The sequence below is a fragment of the Hypanus sabinus genome, chromosome 30 (genome assembly GCF_030144855.1).
Source record: "Hypanus sabinus isolate sHypSab1 chromosome 30, sHypSab1.hap1, whole genome shotgun sequence".
Taxonomy (NCBI): Eukaryota; Metazoa; Chordata; class Chondrichthyes; order Myliobatiformes; family Dasyatidae; genus Hypanus; species Hypanus sabinus.
Genome location: NC_082735.1, coordinates 21,991,085 through 22,012,181, shown reverse-complemented (window position 1 = coordinate 22,012,181; position 21,097 = coordinate 21,991,085). Strand labels below are relative to the sequence as shown.

Here is a 21,097-nt window from a genome sequence, read left to right as displayed (position 1 = left end):
CTGTTTATCTACCATCTCCTTATTTCCCTTATTAATTTCTCAGACTCACTTATTATAGGACTATCTCTCTTTTAACTCTTGATAGTAGAAATGTCTTTTAAAAAAATCTTGCACTTTTCCTTTTGGCTTGCATCAACTCTACGTTTTCTGAAACATCCTCTTCAGTATCTGCCTCGTCATATCAATTGACTGATTTGTTAACCCAATTTTCTAGTTCACTTTTGCTGGCTTTTTGTTTGGACAGGAAGATATGTCAATGAATAGTGATTTTCTGACTATGGTAGGATAGATAAGAGCACGAGCAGGCAAGTGCACTGCCACCCCACCAGCCAGTTGAACAACATGGGCAGCATTGATCAAATATCTGAATGGTCCATGAACTCATGAGTGTTAACTTGTTACTCCCTTTTTTGTACTATTTTTGTAATTTTTAATAATTTTACAGTAATATTTAAATGCCTTAATAGCTAGGATGCCTGAGACTTTTGCACAGTACTGTATCTACCAAGTGTTTACCAATATCAACAAAAACTTAAGACTCACAGATATTGCTGTTTCTAGGGAAAAAATGAGAGGATCGAGATGGCTGTCTTTCAACCATGTTCTTCAAATCAAATCAAGATTAACCCACACAGGAAATGATATAAAATACTGTTTATAGTACTGTGCAAAAGGTAGGCACCTTAGCTATATACATGTGCCTAAGACTTTTGCACAGTATTGGCTGTCTTTGCGCTGTACTGCTACTGCAAAACAAATTTATCGAATAAATCAGCAATAATAAATCTGATTTGTATTGAAGGGGAATGGACTTAACTAAATGCCCTCAAAGTGGAGAAATAAAAAAATAAGCTGTAAGTTTGCATCATAAAGTTCCACAACAAAAAAAAGTATTCATTTCTTAATAAACATAATTTCGAAGTTGACTGAGGAAAAAAAACTGCAGGGAACTGAAAATACAAGTGGTTTTTAAAGTGCCGCCTAATGATCAGGACAGATGTTACATTCCCTTTCAGATGTTACGAGATAATATGTGACATAATATTGCCTAGCAAAAAGGTGGTTTCCAGCACATATTAACTGCAAAACTTAACAATGCATAACCTAGTCTGCCTCTATTATAGATTAATATTAAAATAATTTGTTTGGGAAAATGGCTTAATTAGGCAAATTGTGCAGCTGCTTGTGAACACCCTAAGTTAAATGCATCTGTTTATAAAGTTTTGCTTTCAGGTCAGAAGAATCCATCAATTATTGACTGAGTTTGTATAAAAAATTATCTCTGTGCAGCATTTGAAAGGTAATGGATCCACAATGGATACAAGACATGACCATACATGTCTTGTACATGTATACATGTACAGTTCTCTGTTTGACCAATGGAGTTGAGTCATGATACAAGGAGGATTTTTTTTGTTCCATGTTGTTTGATTTTTATTCACTCAATGAAATCAATTTCATGCAAATGTGCTCAATGGTGGGGAGGCCTTTACTCATGATGACTGGGCCATATCCACAAGGATATTTCGTTCAAGGGTATTGGTGTTCCCATACAAGGCTGTGATGCAGCCAGTCAATATACTTTCCACTATACATCTGTAGAGTTCTGTCAAAGTTTCAAATGTCATGCTGAATCTCGGTAAATTCCTAAGGAAGTAGTGGCACTGTTAGGCTTTCTTCCTAATTGCTCCCTTTCCAGAATATCTGTGTGGCGATCCAAAAGCCCCTTAAATTCCACCATTATATCTGCTTCCTCATGATCTCTCTGCACATCTTTGCTGATCAGGGTCTTTCTTATTAAGGCTGGTTAGCCCTCATTTGTTGTTAAGATTTTGGAGTCCATTATTACAGATGAAAGTTTGGAGTATTTGGAAATACATGATAGGGCAAAGTCAGAGCAGTTTTAAGTTAGAGAAAGGAGTGATAGTAGATGTTATTTGCTTGGAGTTTCTGAAGGTCTCTGACAAGGTGCCGCACAAAAGGGTGCTAATGAAGACAACAGCCACGGAGTTAGAAAGAGCTACTAGCATGGATAGAAGATTGAATGACTGGCAGAAGTCAGAGCAAGAGTAAGGGGTCCTTTTCAGAATGGTGCCTGTGACAAATGGAGTTCCGAAGATGTCTGATGGGGTCGCAACTTGAATAGTTTCCATATTAATGATCCAGATAAAGGAAGTGATAACGCTGTGGCCAGGTTTGCAGATGACAACGAGACAAGTGGAGGAACAGTTAGCGCCACAGAAGTAGGGAATCTGCATAAAGACATGCAGATTTGGGACAGTATGCAAGTAAGCAAGATGAAATATAGATGGAGTACAGCAGATGGAAGTGTGGAGTTGTGCACATTGGTAGGAAGAATAAAGGTGTGAAGAATTTTCTAATTGGGGAGAGAATTCTGAATTCAAAGGTATCAAAAGAAATAAGAGCTGGTCTGGGAGATAATTCACAGGAGGTTCACAATAATGATCCAAGGAATGAAGAGTATTTGATGTCTCTGGTCCTATACTCAGAGATCAGAACAAAGAGCGCGGATCTATTGAAACCTACTAGATGCTGAAACCTGAGTTAGAGAGGAGTGGAGGGGATGTTTCCATTATTCAGTGAGTCCTGGATCCAAGGACACTGACTCAAAATAAATGTATATCCTTTAAACCTGAGATGAAGAGGAGTTCCTTGAGTCAGACTCTAAGGAATGAATGGCCTAATGGCCTCATTCTAAGTGGGGAGAGAATTCAGAAATTGGAGATTCAAAGGGATTTGAGGGTTAAATTTTGATTCCTTAATTCTACTCATATATTTATTGTTGTTTTCTGGTTGTATTATTGTTGTAGTCATATACTTTTCCCTTTAAATTTGACCTCCCAAATGGAAGCACCTTACACTTGCCTAGATTAAACTCCATCTGCAAGTTCTCAATCCATAACTGTAGCTGATCTTGGACCTGCTGCATTCTTTGACAATCTTCTTCACTGTGCACAACTCCATCAATTTTTGTGCTATCTGCAAACTTATTAACCCACTCATCTGCTTTTTCATCCAAGTCATTGATATATATGTATACACAATATATACACAACAGAAGACCCAGCACTGATCCCTGTAAAACAACCCTGGTCATGGACCTCCAGCAAGATGCGTTTCTTCATCACTACCCATTCTTCTGTGGGGAACAACAAAATAGATTCCATGTATCTGAAAATGGATCAACCTATCATGATAGACTTTGTCAAAGCTTTACCAATATCCAATGCTCTACATTCATCAATCTCCTCCTCCTCAAAAAAAAAAATCAGCCAAGTTTCTTCTTTTTAAATCGATGACCACTGCTGGGGCATAGGTCACCAACAGCAGCTTGCTAGAGTCCTCTGTCCTGGGTTGAAGGTTCTGGCTTCCACTTTCAACATATGTCTTCATACATCCTCCTGGTGAAGATTCTTCCTTTCCGAAAGATAAGGTCTTGTTGATAGTGATGCCGTTTCTTTCACTTTGGGTTTTTACGGGATGGGGTTGCTAGCCCTGTGTCCAACCCTCCTCATTTTGTAGCTGGGCATGGGACCAGCCATGGTGGAGTTTCAGTCTAGTTTGCAAGAAATTAGTTGCCCCTTACAAAGCTATTCTGACTGACCCTGATCAGGCCATGCTCCTGCAAGTGCACACCAATCTTGGCCCGAGAAGCCTTCTTTCCCATCCATGAAGGTTCACCATTCTATCATTTCCTTGGTTATCCTTATTCTCCTTCTTGAACAACACATACCCCAGTGATGTTTTTCAACCAGATACAGTATAAGGAATAATTAAGCATTATATGCCCAATTCCAAGTCAAGTCAAAATAATTCCTTCCATTCTTTTACCCCCTTCTCCCAATCAATCCAACAGTTTTATGTATTTTGTAAAGGTGTCTCCCCTTATGCCCATTATCCCACAAGTCTTGCCATTATACCCTAATATCTAGCCCCTCCAACCCATTAGCTTCTGATTTGCTAAGCAGAAGGTCTATATCCATAGTTGAATGTTTAACAGCTTTTTTAGCCAAACAATCAACTGATCATTCCCCTCAACACCTCCATGTGCAGGGATGCAAAGGAAACTGACACGTACTCCAATGCTTTGAAGAGCTTAAATAAAGAGCTTCCAGCAGTAAATATGATCTACTGTTCGAATGACCTGTTTTAAGACTAGTCAAAACAAAAAAAGAACCTAAACAAATTATAACTTTGCAAGGACAAATTTCTTCCACCCAGTGTAAGCCCAAATGATGGCAAGCAACTCTACTGCATGTACTGGTTAGTAAGATGTTTCTTTATTGTTACCTGTAATTCAGGCACAAAAAAGTCACATTGTCATTCCTCGTTAAATTCCCTCTTGATCCATCAGTAAAAATGGTTAACGTATCACAATTTTCCTCAACATATTGATGAACCAACAGACTCTCAGGCGTATCAGGATCCTTTGATTTCATTAAATTATGCAACCTAAAATCAACTAGAGGCATTGGAAAAAAACCACACTGTTTCATGGAAGGTCAATCGCTTGGCCAGACTCATTTTCTAAAACAAAGACCAGTGTGGTCCTTCCCCAGGTTGGACTATCCATGTATTGTTTCAAGAAGCACTCTTGGATGCACTGAAGACATCTGCCCTATCAATGCCGCTTGTACGGTGGGGTTACAGAAAAAGCTACAGTGGGACATTATTGCATAATCCAGCAAACCCATATTCCTAGCTTGCTAAGAACCCAATCACCCAAAACTAAAAACACTCTTCTTGTGATGCTCTCAACAGTTGTCCAACACACTTTTAACAGGATGATCATTCCTCTGCCCCCTTCGCAATGGTAAGGGTAATTGTCCCATATTAACCAGTAAAGCTCGAACAGGAGACAACCTTACTGCATCACACGGTCTTAAAGCCTGTGCTTGTATCACATCCAAACATTTTAAGTTTGAAGATGAAGCTGATCCATAAGCCACACAGCACAATCAAGTACAGATTTTATTAAACAAATATAAATGGTCAACAGACCTTTTAGTGTAGCACCCCAATAATACCCACATAGACACCAAAGGATATTTTATGCCCCTTACATTACTGATACGGTGCTCTCACATCAGCTTATTATCCGGCCACATGCCAAGAAATCTTACCACGGAATCTTCTTCAAGAGCTTGACCAAATAATTTCAAATTAAGTGCAGATCTATTGATCCTCTGTCAAACATATAACTTTTTAGCTACTCCTCTAGCTGCCTATCACCTCTCTCATGATTCTGCCGTCTACTACACATAGTGCTTCCCCCTTATATTCCTTCTTCACCTTTCCTGCCTATCCCCTCCCCCACCCCTTGATCCACAAGCCTTACTGTCCCGGTAGACCCATAGTCTCGGCCTGCTCCTGCCCCACTGAACTTGTATCTGCCTGCCTGAACTCCATTTTGTCACCCATAGTTCAGCCCCTCCCCACCTACTTTCCTCTGATTGGTTTTTCACCTGGCATCTACCAGCCCTCTCCTTCCCACCCTTCCCCCACCTTCTTTATAGGGCCCCTGCCCCTCCCTTCAGTCCTGACGAAGGGTCTCGGCCTGAAATGTTGACTGTTCATTTCCACAGATGCTGCCCGACCTGCTGAGTTCCTCCAGCTTGTTGTACGTGTTGCTTAAAACCCCATCTATTTGCCCACTGTTTGACCTTATTAATCACTAACTGCATCCTGTATACAGTTAAATCGAAATTTCTACCTTTGATCCATAAAGCGCCATCATCTGCAAAAAGTAATTTACCCACAACAGCACCTATCTCAGAGAAAATATCATTAAGTCATAATATTAAATAATAAAAGGCTACAAATGCTGTCTAGTTCTGAAGTCTGATCAGCTGGTCTTTAAACAACTCCCAAGGAATTTGCCCAATAACAGCTGCTCCCTATTACCTACCCTCAACTCCTGAATAATAATATCATAATGTGCCCTCCCCCAATTTAGTATTTTCCTACAAATTTCAGACTTAGTCTTATTTGAAATCATCTTAAAACTGAAGGAAATGTGATTACTGTTTCCAAAATGCTCTTCCATGAAAGGCCAATCACCTGGCCAGACTCATTTCCTAAAACAAAGTCCAGCGTGGTCCCTCCCCTAGTTGGACTATCCATTTATTGCTCCAAGAAACACTCTATTTTTTGCTCTGTTTCAAGACAAAGGAAAACTAATTATATAGGTGCAAGTTCTTCCTTAACATCTTCATTAAATTCAGGTCTTTGCACTGTACATTTTGATTCTGGAAATTTCACTGATGAACTCCAGGGCCATGACAGATAATGAATGGATGAATCACTGAATATTGTCTGCATTTTGTACCTTTGTATTGTGGACTGTAATTTCCACTTTAAGTACAATAATATACACACATAAAACCCTTAATAATTTATCTCTTATAGTACTACATGTGGGGAATCAAGAGGAGGCTTAATTTTTAAGTATTTTAGACTAGTACATTCAGATACAGTTTCATTAACATTTTAAAGTCAACCACTCTGTCAATTTTTTTATATTTCCATTATAAAGTTTTAAGTCCACATTTAAAAGGGATCCATATTATTTTGAACCAATTTGAAAGGAATTTATTTTGGAAAGGTTGTACAAAGTGCATGGAAATGCAGTATTTCAAGATGTATCTATGAACCTCATGAAAATACATTGATATTTCTTTCAGAATGTGTGTTTTTATACATTATAGTTTTTAAAACTTGCTGCCTGCGCATTAAAATTGATATTTTGGTAGAAATCTGGAGTTAGCTTTCCTTGAAGTTTTACCTCTGTACTTCTTAAAAATACATTTCTGCCACCTGCAATTTCCTTTGAGAAAAGTTTGGATGAGTCATTCAGTATCTCATATAGTTTATTTTATCAATTGATGGACAAATCTGAATACATTTCTCTGGAATAAAATGATCACATCTACTATGTGTACCATTTACCATTTTGTACAACAGCTCATTGATAGTTAAGCATCACATTGTCTAATTTATGATGGTATATATTACATATGGAGGAAGTACACATAACTACATCTGCAACTCAATGCAGATATTTATGGATCATCTACATGTTCCACAAGACATATCGTTGCACAGTGGTCAGTTCTTCCAATTTGTATTCACTCTTGATTATCATAATTGCACTTTTTGCCATGTGTAAAATATGCATGACTGAAAACAATGAAGTTGATGGTAAAAAAGAAAACTTTAAAAAAACAATTATAAAGATATTGACCATTTTTACCTGCAATAGTCTCTATGTTCCAGGTGACTACAAAGGATGATGTACTCCTGGTGAGAAGCGCAGAAAATGGGGAGAATGATAATAATATTTGTGTTTGGGCTCACTATTGCTGCCTTTAACATACTTGATCAGTTTACTGTTCTAGATGTGAGTTCTCATTGACCTGAAATATTGACTCTAGTTCCTTGTCTTTACAGAAGCTGAGTACTTTAAGCATTCAATTTTATTTCAGGACTGAAAACCTTATTTTCAGGAAGGCATATGGTGTATTGGCCTTCATCAATCGTGGAATTGAATTTAGGAGCCGAGAGGTAATGTTGCAGCTATATAGGACCCTGGTCAGACCCCACTTGGATTACTGTGCTCAGTTCTGGTCGCCTCACTACAGGAAGGATGTGGAAGCCATAGAAAGGGTGCAGAGGAGATTTACAAGGATGTTGCCTGGATTGGGGAGCATGCCTTATGAGAATAGGTTGAGTGAACTCAGCCTTTTCTCCTTGGAGTGAAGGAGGATGAGAAGTGACCTGATAGAGGTGTCAAGTCAAGTCACTTTTATTGTCATTTCGACCATAACCGCTGGTACAGTGCATAGTAAAAATGAGACAATGTTTTTCAGGACCGTGGTGTTACATAACACAGTACAAAAACTAGACTGAACTATGTAAAAAAAACAACAGAAAAAGCTACACTAGACTACAGACCTACACAGGACTACATAAAGTGCACAAAAACAGTGCAGACATTACAATAATAAACAGGACAATAGATGAGAAACATTGATCGTGTGGATAGTCAGAGGCTTTTTCCCAGGGCTGAAATGGTTGCCACAAGAGGACTCAGGTTTAAGGTGCTGGGGAGTAGGTACAGAGGAGATGTCAGGGGTAAGTTTTTTTACACAGAGAGTGGTGAGTGTGTGAAATGGGCTGCCAGCAATGGTGGTGGAGGTGGATATGATCGGGTCTTTTAAGAGACTTTTAGGTAGGTACATGGAGCTTAGTGTGTGTAGTGTAGGCCGTTAGTCTCGATAGACCATGGATTTGCACCTTTGAAAGTTTCCAGGGCATAAGCCTGGGCAAGGTTTTTTTTAATGGAAGACCGGCAGTTGCCCAAGCTGCAAGTCTCCCCTCTCCACACCACCAATGTTGTCCAAGGGAAGGGCATTAGAATGAAAAATAGGCCTAGTAATTTCTAAGGTAGGGACATGTTCTGCATAGTTTAGTGGGCCAAAGGGCCTGTATTGTGCTGTAGGTTTTCTATGTTTCTGTGACCCCAGAACCTGCAGAAATTTGTGCCTGGTTGTTTGATTTTGCATCAATATTGTAAAGGCACTATATACTAATCATGCTGCTATTTGTGGAAATTTCTCTACAAGTTGACTGCATGTCCATCATTATACTACAGATTAATGTGTTGTTAAATGCCCTGACACCTGAACATTTATTGCTCAAACATTTCATAATCAGATAAAGCAATACTATTTTCCAATTACTACCCTGCCCAAGATTAAGCAATTCACTTCAGGTTAGGAATCGAACAAGGAAATTTTTCTTGTCAAGTTGACACATTTATACCTTAAAAGGTTGATCTACTCTTGCTGACAAATCAGAAATTCAGGACATAAAGATTTAAGACAAAGTTAAAGAGAAGACACAAGGAAAAAACCAAACCTGCAAGTTCGGCCAAAATGGAGTCTGGTTTTTAGTGGTTTGATTTTCTTCAATTACCGATGACATAGATTTATTATTATCCAGATACAATGTGGAATAGGCCTTTCCGGCCCTTTGAGCTGTGCTGCCCAGTGACCCCCCCCCCCCATTTAATCCTAGCCTAACCGTGGAGCAATTTACAATGACCAATTAACCTACCAACTGGTACATCTATAGTTTGTAGGAGGAAACCCACAAAATCACAAGGAGAAAGTACAGCAGGAATTGAACCCAGGTCACTCTGTGGTTAAGAAGTCGTATAGTGTATTGTTCTTCATCAATCGTGGAATTTAGGAGCTGAGAGGTAATGTTGCAGCTATATAGGACCCTGGTCAGACCCCATTTGGAGTACTGTGCTCAGTTCTGGTCGCCTCACTGCAGGAAGGATGTGGAAACCATAGAAAGGGTGCAGAGGATATTTACAAGGACGTTGTCTGGATTGGGGAGCATGCCTTATGAGAATAGGTTGAGTGAACTCGGCCTTTTCTCCTTGGAGCGAAGGAGGATGAGAGGTGACCTGATAGAGGTGTATAAGATGACGAGAGGCATTGATCGTCTGGTTAGTCAGAGGCTTTTTCCCAGGGCAAGAGGACTCAGGTTTAAGGTGCTGGGGAGTAGGTACAGAGGAGATGTCAGGGGTAAGTTTTTTACTCAGGGAGTGGTGAGTGCGTGGAATGGGCTGCCGGCGGCGGTGGTGGAGGCAGATACGATAAGGTCTTTAAGAGGCTTTTTAGATAGGTACATGGAGTTTAGTAAAACAGAGGGCTATGGGTAAGCCTAGTAATTTCTAAGGTAGGGACACGTTCGGCACAGCTTTGAGGGCTGAAGGGCCTGTATTGTGCTGTAGGTTTTCTGTTTCTTTGATCCCAGAACCTGCAGAAATTTGTGCCTGGTTGTTTGATTTTGCATCAATATTGTAAAGGCACTATATACTAATCGTGTTGCTATTTGTGGAAATTACTCTTCAAGCTGACTGCATGTCCATCATTGAAATTAATGTGGTGTTAAATGCCCCGACACCTGAACAAGTGCAATATGAATCCCAACTGGGTGTCTTTGAGATGCGGGGCAGAAGTGAAGACCCAAAGGCGGGAAGTTACCAACCTCCGGCGGAACTTTACCCCCGGGCTCGGCGCGCAGGAACCCATCCATCACCTATGGCTCGGTGACGTCACAGCACGGTAGCTCGGTTCACCGTTGCGTGTGACGTAGTCCGGCGGAACGTCACCGTGCGTCTCGCGGCGGCTTGCGTGACGTCTCGCTGTTGGTGTTACCAACATGGCGGAGCGGAGAGAGGAGGCCGATCACTGCGCCTCCAGATGCGCAGGTTCACCGCACACGGTAGGTCGGGCTAATCTGCCGCCTTCAGTTCTGCAACCGCAGGCGTCACTGTTGTTTTCCCCGAGGGGAGGAAAATATCGCAGATATTTAATCTCGGTTTGGGAACAAGGGGTGGAAGCGCATTGAGGCGAGTGGTTTGCCAGGGAGGAGAGGAGGGGGTCACTTGTCAGTCCAGGAGAGACACAAAAACACACATGTAAGGCCGGCCGAGTGAGTGGGACGGCAGCCGCGAACCCCATATTTTATTGGCAAAATACGCGTGCGGCTGCATTATTTACAAGTGAGGCATCTTGCGCGTTACTGGCTGCAGGTTCTTGCAATTCAAAATATTGCCTAAGTGGCGGGAGGGCTCCCTGGCCATTGTAGTTATGTTTTTATAGCTTATAAATGACACAAGGTGGAACTTTGAATGGGGCCTTTTTAATATCGCGATAGTAACTTAGTGTGGCCCATGCCGTGTTATGCTTTTGTTTCTGAGAGGATGATAAAGATTTACTCCGTGCAAGCCGGATCGTGAGTTTTAATGTTTGCTCAGTTTGCAATTTATCTGAAGAAGTTGCAATCACATTTGTATAAGAGCTTTAAAACAGTGGAAGTTTTATATTGTTATAATTTAATTACCCAAAGTCTGGATGTTTTTAGAGGTAACTTGTTATCTTTTTGTGTGTTCTTTGTGGGAACGCCACTCTTGAGATAAGAGCCATCATGATTTGTGGCACACATGTGAAAATGCAATTAGTTATTTGTTTACAACAGTCCAATAGTATTCTCATTTTCTTTTTCCTGGCAATTCCAATGCTGTACACTCCTTGTAATACAGAATACTATTTAAATTTAAGGATTAACGATTAGGCTGTGTGTTTTACCAGATTAAGCATTTACTGTTTCATTATATTTCAGAATGGCATACTAACTATTTATTGAATCTTTAAGGCAAAGAAAGTTAAATTGATAAATTCAGTCAATAATGCATTTCACATGAAATGTTTTGCAATTGGAATCTTGGTAGATTTCAGTATTTGCAACTTTCACATGATACAGCAACTTTCGCATGTCAAACAAGCTTGCTGTTAAGAAATTTGATTTTTTTTTTAGGATTTTGTAATCTCAATGATCTTAGACAAGGTTGCCATGGATCAAGTAGCCCTCTGCATAAAAATATGAATCTTCCTGATTTTTCTGACCTGAGTTTATGACAGACATTTCAAATGGGCAGAGGAGTAATTGTAACAGGCACAACATGCTGGAGGAACTCAGCAGTCATTGTAATGTAATTGTAATGTTTAGCAAAAGAAATTCTGCCGATGCTGGAAATCAAAAGCAGCACACTTGGAATGTTGGAGGAGCACAGCAGGTCAGGCAGCATCTATGGAAAAGAGTAAACAGTCGATGATTTGGGCCGAGACCCTTCTGCAGGACTGGAAAGGAAAGATGGCAGATGTATTGGGAGGAGGGGAAGAAAGATAACTAGTAGGTGGTGGTGAACCCAAGTGGGTGGGAAAGGTAAAGGGCTGGAGAGAAGAAATCTGACAGGAGAGGGGTGTGGGCCATGGGCAAAAATACTTCAATATAGATTTTATTGGCATATTTTTTCTTAGAATCTTGTGTACAGAACAGTTTTGTTATATATTGTTTCTAAAAGAGAACTCTCATTTAGAAAATGTCCATCGCTATTATAGGGTATCCCAGTGTTCTGCGTCCAGTAGTGTGCAGTCATCTTTGCAGTGTAGGAAACACAGGAGCCAAAATGCTCAGAGCAAGGTTCCACGAACAGCAATATGACCAGATGTTGATGGAGGTAATTGTGGGCCATAACTGAGAGACCACTGCTGTAAAGGATGTTTCACATAGGTGGAATTTTTGTTTGCTGAAATATGGCATCCTTATTCTGAAATGTCATTGTTCAGTCGATGTTTTTGTAGTGGGGCTGGAATCAAAACTTGAAACAGAACTGAGGTAGAATCTTGATTGAAAGTCATATGGTGTGTGATGAGCTGCTTGAAGTATGCTTTCTAGGGATGAGGTGCTTTACAATGTTACAAAATAAGGTAGTTATACCCATAAGAAACAACAACACACAGAAATTGCTGGTGGAACACAGTAGGCCAGGCAGCATCTATAGGGAGAAGCACTTATCGATGTTTCGGGCCGAGACCCTTCCCATAAGAAAACTCATATTTGAGTTTTTCCTTTTTGAGTGAGCCTAGAAGATAAGCTGAAAACACAAACCTGTTCAGACTTTGGTTTCTGGATGAATGTCCCAATAATTTATTACAGGTGATCCATGCATTACAGGCAGCAGGGTGTTTTGGGGAGGGGAATTTGTGTGGTACATTGTCTTAGAAGACAGTCCGTATAAGAATTTTGTGTAGCATGAAGTCATGCCACCTGCTCGTGTCAAGAAATGTGAGCTTAAAAAAATTGAAACGTTCTGTCAGAATGAATTTTTATCATATGTGAATTTGGTAAGGGCAAATTTGTTACTGGAACTACTGTAATGCAGAGTTTGCCTGTAAATTTCATGTACTTTTTTTTTACCTATTACCCCGACTTCAAAAACCAGAAATGTTTTTCCCCTATCTTATGTTTCCTTTATTACTGAAGGATGTCCAGTATTAGAGGATAATTTTTCAGGATAATGCTATGAATTTTTATTCACCTGAGTAATCATTGCTCCATTGTCAGTGCAAAAGTGAGCATACCATCGCCTGAATTTAATTTTTTTTTGAAGTGATGGTCGAAACTCTTGCCGATTTTCTTTTTTTTTTGATTTGCTTTTCCTAGATGAAGATGCCAATTATAACAGCTGTGATATTGAGACAGGTTGTTGATACAAATCTAGGCACAAAGTATCTTGTGCTCTGGTCCCAAATCATGTTTGATGCTTTGGGAAATTATTGTAGATGTTGGTTATTTTGTTCCATATTAAAAATGAAATGAACCTGTTTACCTTTATTGACATTCTGAAATAGACTATGCAAAATTTAAAAGAAAATGACTAAAACTCAATTTCACATTTATGTTGCTACTTCAACATAGTAAAATAACCAAACCACAAATTGATAGCAGGATTAGTAATCAAAGGCTTCGTCAAAGATGGGACTTCTAAGTAGTTTCATATAGGAAAAAGGAATAACAATAAAGTTTAGAGATCAACTTCTAGAGCTTGGGACCTAAGCAGCTGAAGAGACTGATACATATAGGTGAAGTAATTAAACTTTGTGATAAAAGTTCAGAACTTGAGGAGTGGAAGTATCTTCTTTGGTTAATGGACTGCTGGCATTTACAGAGGTAGGAGATTGTCAAAGGACTTTTTTTTCCAAAACAAAAACAAGGAATTTTAAAATCCTGTTATTCATTGGGGATTAGCGTGTCAAAATTCTGGAGATAAAGGGTGAAGTGCACTTGCGTCAAGAAGGTTTTCATTTGATCTGTGTTCTGTGGAGAGGAAAATTTGGGAGGGGATACACGTGCAGTGGAATCAAGAGCAGAAGTAGCATGATCATGGATTTTGGCTGACAAGAAGATGGAAACAAATAGTCTTAATGATTGTACTGATAGATGTGAGCTCTGAAGATTGAATTGACTATTTCTTTAATCCTTCATATTCATGAGTAAAAATCATTATGTTATGTCTCCATCTAAATGTGCAATGATAGTAAATTATAGTAATTTATATCAAATAGAACAGTCAATGTAACATAGAAATACACTCAAATCAATGTGAGTTTTCAGTCTGATGGCCTTGTGGAAGAAGCTGTCCTGGAGCTTTTACGCTGAGGTACTGTTTCCTGGATGGTAGCAGCTGGAATAGATTGTGGTTGGGGTGACTCGGGTCCCCGGTGATACTTTGGGCCCTTTTTTCGCATCTGTCTTTGTCAATGGCCTGAATCATGGGATGGAATCACAACTACAGATGTGCTGGGCTGTCCGCACCATTCTCTGCAGAATCCTGCGATTAAGGGAGGTACAGTTCCCATACCGGGCAACAATGCAGCCAGTCAGGATGCTCTCAATTGTGCCCCTGTAGAAAGTTCTTAGGATTTGGGAGCTCATAACAAACTTTCTCAACCATCTGAGGTGAAAGAGGCGCTGTTGTGCCTTTTTCATTATGCAGCTGGGTTGTACAGAGCATGTGAGGGTCTCAATAATGTGGATGTCGAGGAATTTAAAGCTCTTTACCCTCTCAATCCCAAAGCCAGTGATGTCAATAGGAATTAGCCTGTCTCCATTCCTCCTGTAATCCACAACCGGCTCCTTTGTTTCTGCGACATTGAGGGAGAGGTTGTTTTCTTGACACCACTGTGTTAGAGAGATGACTTCTTCCCTGTCGGCTACCTCATTATTGTTTGAGATAAGGGCAATCAATGTAGTATTGTTGGCAAATTTAATTAGCAGATTAGAGCTCTGGGTGGCGACACAGTCATGGTATACAGGGAGTAAAGAGGGGACTCAGTACACAGCCCTGAGGAGTTCCTGTGTTGAGAGCTGGGTAGAGGTGAGGGAGCCCACTCTTACCACCTGCTGGTGATCTGACAAGAAGTCCAGGATCTAGCGACGCAAGGCCGAGGTCTCTAAGCTTCCTGTTGATCCTGGTTGGAATTATGTTGTTGAATGCTGAACTGCAGTTCAAGAACAGCATTCTCACACAACCATTCTTTATCTCCAGATGTGTAAGGACGACATGTAGAGCAGTGGCTATTGTGTCATCCGTTGATCAGCTGTGTTGGTAATATATTGAGGTCAAATATGCCATACAGTTTTCAGCTTCCAATGGGTGTTGGTCTTTTTTTAAAATTGAATTCTTTACAGTTTCTTGCTTTGTGCCTACCTGTAAGCAGACAAATCTCGAAGTTGTATTATTTATATATTCTTTAATAATAAATGTACTTTGCAATTTTCAAATTTGTAAATGGTCTGGTTTATTTGTGGCAGTTGTAGCAAAAGGGATGGATATTGTGCAAGATGATGTTGAAAGTGAAGGGGATGAAATATGTCTAAAATATTTTAACATTTTAAAATACACCCATGTTAAAGTTTGATTAGCCATTGGTGTTGAAAGAAGCCTGATACAGTTACTCACGTGAGTTCTGAACTGGCAGTCAAATGCTGTTGAATAAAACTATGAATCTTGATTTAAATTGTCATTTGTTGAACCCAGAAACACTTTGGCAATTGTGATTCCCTCAGCTGAGTCGTTGTGAAGATTCCATGTATAATTATGTATAAAGGTTACTGACCCAGCATATTCTATAGAATCTACTATTGTGTATCCTAAGCTTTGTACCTAATTAATGGTTACATAACTGCATGCTTTTATATCATTATCTCATTTCTAAGACTCAATCCTTTTGTGAAGAAGCATTTCCTGTTTTCATTTGTGACTTTCCTGTTCCTGGTTAGTTTTACAGTCTTGTCCTGTGGCATGAATTAGCTCTCTATGTTTCCTATTCCAGTAATTATTCTCTATTTAAGACCATAACACATGGGAGCAGTATTAGGCCATCCAGCCCGTAGAGTCTGCTTGACAATTCTAACATATCTGATGCCTTCTTCCAAAACCTTTAACACCCTTACTCATCAAAAACCTATCAACCTCTGCTTTCAATATACCCAATGAGTTGGTCTCCAGAAGTCATTGGGAATATTTCTGATGGAGATTGATAGTTTTTTGACTAGTAAGGCCATTCTTAGTAATGAGAGTGTAGGAGAATGATGCTGAGGTAGATAATAAATTCCACAGGTTCACACCCTCTGGCTAAAGAAATTCCTCCTCATCTCTGTTCCAAATGAATGTCCTTCTGTTCTGTGGCTGTGCCTGCTGATCCTAAAATCTCACACTATAGGAAACATCCTCTCCACATCCACACTAACTAGGCATTTTAAAATTTGACAGACTTCAATGAGATCCCCGTCATTCTTCTAAACTTCAGCGAGTACAGGCCCAGAGCCATCAAGTACAACTCACACATTAACCCTTACATTCCTAAATCATTCATGAGAACCTCCACTGGACACTCTCCAGTGCCAGCACATTTTTTTCTTAGGTAAGGAGCCAAAACTGCACATAATACTCCCAAGTGTGGTCTGACCATTGCCTTATAAAACCTCAGCATTGGATCTTTGCTTTTGTATTCTAATCCTTTCAAAATGAATGCTAACATGGCATTTGCCTGCCTTACCACTGTTTCAACTTGAAAGTTGGGGAATTCTGCATGAGCTTTCCTCATTTAGAAAATTGTTTGACTTTATTCTTTTTACCAAAGTGCATACCCATACACTTCCCTACACTACATTCCATCTGCCACCTCATTGCTCATTCTCCCAATTTGCCAAATCCTGCAAACTCCCTGTTTCCTCAACACTACCTAGCTCTCCATCTATCTTTGTATCATGTGCAAACTTAGTCACGAAGTCATCAAGTCCATCATCCAAATTGTTGACTTATTGCATAATGTGAAAAGAAGCAGTCCCAATATCAAGCCCTGCAGAATACCAGTCACCTGCAGCCAATCAGCAAAGGTTCCCTTTATTCCATTCTTTGTCTCCTGCCTGTCAGCCAATTTCTGATCATGTTTATACCTTTCCTGTAGTACCATGGGCTCTTAGCCTCATGCTGCACCTTGTCAAAGGCCTGAAAATCCAGGTTAGCAACATCCAGTAATTCTCCTTTATGTATCCTGCTTGTTATTTCCTCAAAGAATTCCAACAGGATTGTCAGACAAGATTTTCCCTTAAGGAAACCATGCTGACTTTGGCCTATTTTTTCATGTACCTCATAAAACCTCACCCTTAATAAAGGACTCCAATATTTTCTCAACAACTGAAGTCAGTCTAACTGACCTATAATTTTGTTTCTTCTGCCTCCCTCCCTTCTTAAAGAGTGGAATGACATTCGTAATTTTTTAGTCCTCCGGAACCATTCCAGAATCCAGTGATTTTTAATGCCTCCACCATCCCCTGGGGTGTAGTCCATCTGGTCCAGGTAGCTTATCTCCCTTCAGCTCCCCATGTGCCTTCTCCTTGGTAATAGCAACTGCACTTACTTCTAAGCCCTGACACTCTCAAATTGCTGGCATACTGCTTGTATTTCCCAAAGTGAAGAACACACAAAATACAGTGGATTCCAGTTAATCAGGGCGGCTGCTTATTTGGGAAACTCTAAAAGAACAAAAAGTAATTGAGAAAATAGCTGGGATTCCCTTTGTTTATTTGGGACCTTCTGCAGCTTAATTGGGGCAAGAGACAGTTGTCAAACAGTTTCTAACTAGTGTTGTTTGCGTGTACGTGTGGCTGTTAGACATTACACCGTGCTAAAATCAAACACTTGTTAAGTCGCATCAGTTGTGTGTGTTTTTCTTTAAAAGCAGTGATTTTTGTCACTGATAGTTGGTGAGAAATGAGTAATAACAATTCAGAACTGTTTTGCCTGCTGTGGTTTTGAGCATTCAGGCTTGGAGATGCCAGAAATGACCCTGAGTGAAGGTGGAATGATTTCACTACTTCAAGTTGGGAACGGCAAAGAATTTGAAAGTATGGGCAATCATCTTGAAAGAAGATTTAGAAGATGCAATTATCGGAAGTATTGTATGAAGGCAGTCCATTATCTGCACTGTGTCTGTGCTGATTTTGTTTTTTTTTGGTTCTTGTCTGTCATATCTGATGACAGGAATCCTGTGCAGGAGAGTTTTTAAAGAGGAAAAGCTGTTGCACTGGGGTAGTCCGGTCTCTCAACCTCTGAAGACCAGGTTCAGTTATGAGTAGTTGTCACAACTGGGGTCTTTCTTGGTTGTAGTGTCTTCTGTGCCTCATCATTCCCTTCACTCTCCATGGAACGTTGCAGACTCACTTTCCTGATTGTCGGATCGAACTGGATCTCATCGCCCAATCTTCTCATGCTAGGACAGGCGTGTCTCTATCCCACCAGATAATGAAGTCTGCTGGCTGCCCTCACCAGAGGTGCTAGCTTTTCCTGGACAACCCAGTCAATCAAAGAAAACACTGGATGAATTCTTCCGCCACTGACTATAAGGAACTTTGGAGCTATGTACCTATTTTCAGGCTGCATTATATTTTCTGTTGCTTGTTTATTGTGGTAGTTGGTCACGTGGGTGGGGCCGTGGAAGAAGCGGAGAGTTAGTTACATAATCATGCTTTTGAAGTTCAGTCTAGTTAGGGAGTGAGCTGGGGTGATAACATTTTTGTTGACTGCTTAAAATCACTTAATTACATTTAAAATTGTTTAGTTAGCTTACGCTTAATTACATTAAAGAAAGCATAAGTATGTCTAATACATTAAGACTGTTTATTTTGTTATCGTAAAAGGATCAAAAATATTCTTTGACTTTGGGTCCTTTTTTTTAGATTGAATGGATTTTTTAGATTTTTATATTTCTTTGAGATAGTTGGCAATTCTTAGCTGGGTGGGAAAGGGAACTAAGAAGCTGGGAGGTGATGAATAGAAAAGGCTGAAGCAAGAGGAATCTGAGAAGAGAGTGGATCATGGAAGAAAAGGAAGGAGGAGGGGTACCAGATGGAGGGGTTAGGGAGATTAGAAGAGAAGAGGTAAGAGGGGTGCCAGAATGGCATTGGATAAAAGTACCAATGACAGAGGCAGGAAGAGTGATGAGATTCTGCAAAGTTTGAGAAGATTTACTATGTCACAAAAACAATCAAATTTCTACAGATGTACTGTAGATAGTATTCTAACTGGCAGCACCACCGTCTGGTACGTACTGGGGGAGTGGGGCGGATTTTACTGCACAGGATCGAAGTAAGCTGCAGAGAGTTGACACTTGATTAGCTCCATTGTGAGCACTAGCCTCCATGGTTCAGGACACCTTCAAGGAATGATACCCCAAAAAGGCAGTATCTATCATTGAGACCCCTATCACCCAAGTCATGCCTGGTTCTCATTGCTACCTTCACGAAGGAGGTGAAGCATGCAGGTACACACTCGATGATTCAGGTACAGTTTCTTCCACTCTGCCATCTGATTTCTGAATGGACGTTAATCCCATGAACACTACCTCACTACATTTTATTTATATTTTTGCACTACTTATTTGACTGTTTAATATATTGTATGTGTGTGTATATATGTGTGTATGCATATATAAGCTGCAATTTAATTTTTTCTCTGTATTGTATTGTACTGTTTCCACAAAATCAACAAATGGCACTGATATTAATCCTGATTCTGAGTGGGTGCAAGGAGTTGGATGCTAAGTTAAAGGGCAGGACCTTCAGGTTTGTGATCTCAGGATTGCTAACCATGCCATGTGCTAATGAGGCCAGTGATGGGAAGATTAACACGTGGCTAAGGAATTGGTGTAGGAGGGAGAGCGTCAGATTTTTGGATCATTGGGTTTGCTTCTAGAGAAGGTGGGATGTGTACAGAAGAGACTTTTTGGCACTTGAACTGTAGGGGGATTACTATCCTTGTGGGAAGGTTTGCTAGTGCTGCGCAGTGGGGTTTAAACGAGAGTGCAGGAGGATAGGAAGCAGAGTGCCAGAGCAAATTGTCGGAGGTCTTAACAATATCTGTCTCTACAACCTATTCACTAAGTCAGGAATAAGAAGGTTGAGCATAGTGTGACTAATGTCCTGACCTGCATATATTGTAGGAAAGGCAAATGAGCTTAGGGCGTGGATCATCACCTGGAACTATGATATTGTAGCCATTAGTAAGACTTGAATGCAGGAGGGGCAGGACTAACAGCTCAATATTCTGGAGTTCTATTGTTTTAGACATGACAGAACTGGACGGATTAAAGGGGAAAGGTTGGTGTTACTAGTCAGGGAAAACATCATGGTAGTGCTTAGGACTTGTCTAGTGAGGCTTTATTAGTAGAATTGAGGAATGATAAAGGTATGACCATGTCAATTTGGCTATATTATAGACCTCCCAACAGTCTGCAGGATTTAGAGCAACAATTTTGTAGAGAGATTGCTGACTGTTGCAAGCCACATAAGGTGGTGATAGCAGGTGATTTTGAACTTTCCACCTATTGACTGCCACACTATAAAGGGACCAGATGGGTTAGAATTTGTCAAATGTATTCAGGAAAACTTCCTTAATCATTACATAAAAGGCCCAACAACAGGCTTCATCTATTAAGGAATGAGACATGGCAGGTGACAAATTTGTGCAGGGGAATACTTTGCATCTAGAGATCATAATGCCATTAACTTCAAAGTAAATATGGAAAAAGATAGCTCTGGTCTACAAATTGAGATTCCAAGTTGGAGAAAGGCCAATTTTGAAGGTATCAGAAGGATCTGGCAGGTGTGGATTGGGACATGCTTTTTTTTTCTGTGGCAAAGGTTTACTTGTTAAGTGGGAAGCCTTCAGAAGTGAAATTTTGAGAGTGCAAAAAGGGTAAAAGATAACTGGTTTAGGAATCTTTAGTTTTCAAGAGATATTGAAGTCCTGTTTTTTTTAGGAGGTACATAGCAAGTATAGGCAGGTGGGAACAAATGAGGTACTTGAAGAGCATAAGAAATGCAAAAGAACACTTGAGAGAAATCAGGAGGGCTAGAAAGGGAAGAAGACAAGATGAAGGAGATTCTGCAGGCTTCTACAGGTATGTTAAGAGCAAAAGAACAGCAAGGGACAAAATTGGACCTGGTGAGGGCAGCATCAATGGCAATGGAAGGGGAACCCCATTCTTTGAGGAGGGAGGACATTTTAGATGCTACCTGACCTGCTGAGTTTCTCCAGCATATTTTTTTTTTATTGTGTGTGTCGTTCCCTGAGTAATAATTTCAGTTTAGC

The 21,097-nt window shown here is 40.1% G+C and overlaps 1 protein-coding gene across 6 annotated transcripts in view; it reads left to right on the top strand.

Annotated features, from left to right (window-relative positions):
• zmym4.1 (zinc finger MYM-type containing 4, tandem duplicate 1) overlaps positions 1 to 21,097 on the top strand; it is a 233,179-nt gene that overhangs the window by 34,009 nt on the left and 178,073 nt on the right. Inside the window, exon 1 of one of the 6 annotated variants that reach the window (XM_059954392.1) lies at positions 10,221 to 10,320. The exons of the other annotated variants lie outside the window; for them this stretch is intronic. Within the exon in view, the coding sequence (XP_059810375.1) occupies positions 10,258 to 10,320 (63 nt within the window). The 5' untranslated portion in view covers positions 10,221 to 10,257. Of the gene's footprint in view, positions 1 to 10,220; positions 10,321 to 21,097 lie in introns of those variants that run through there. 6 annotated transcript variants of the gene reach the window in all.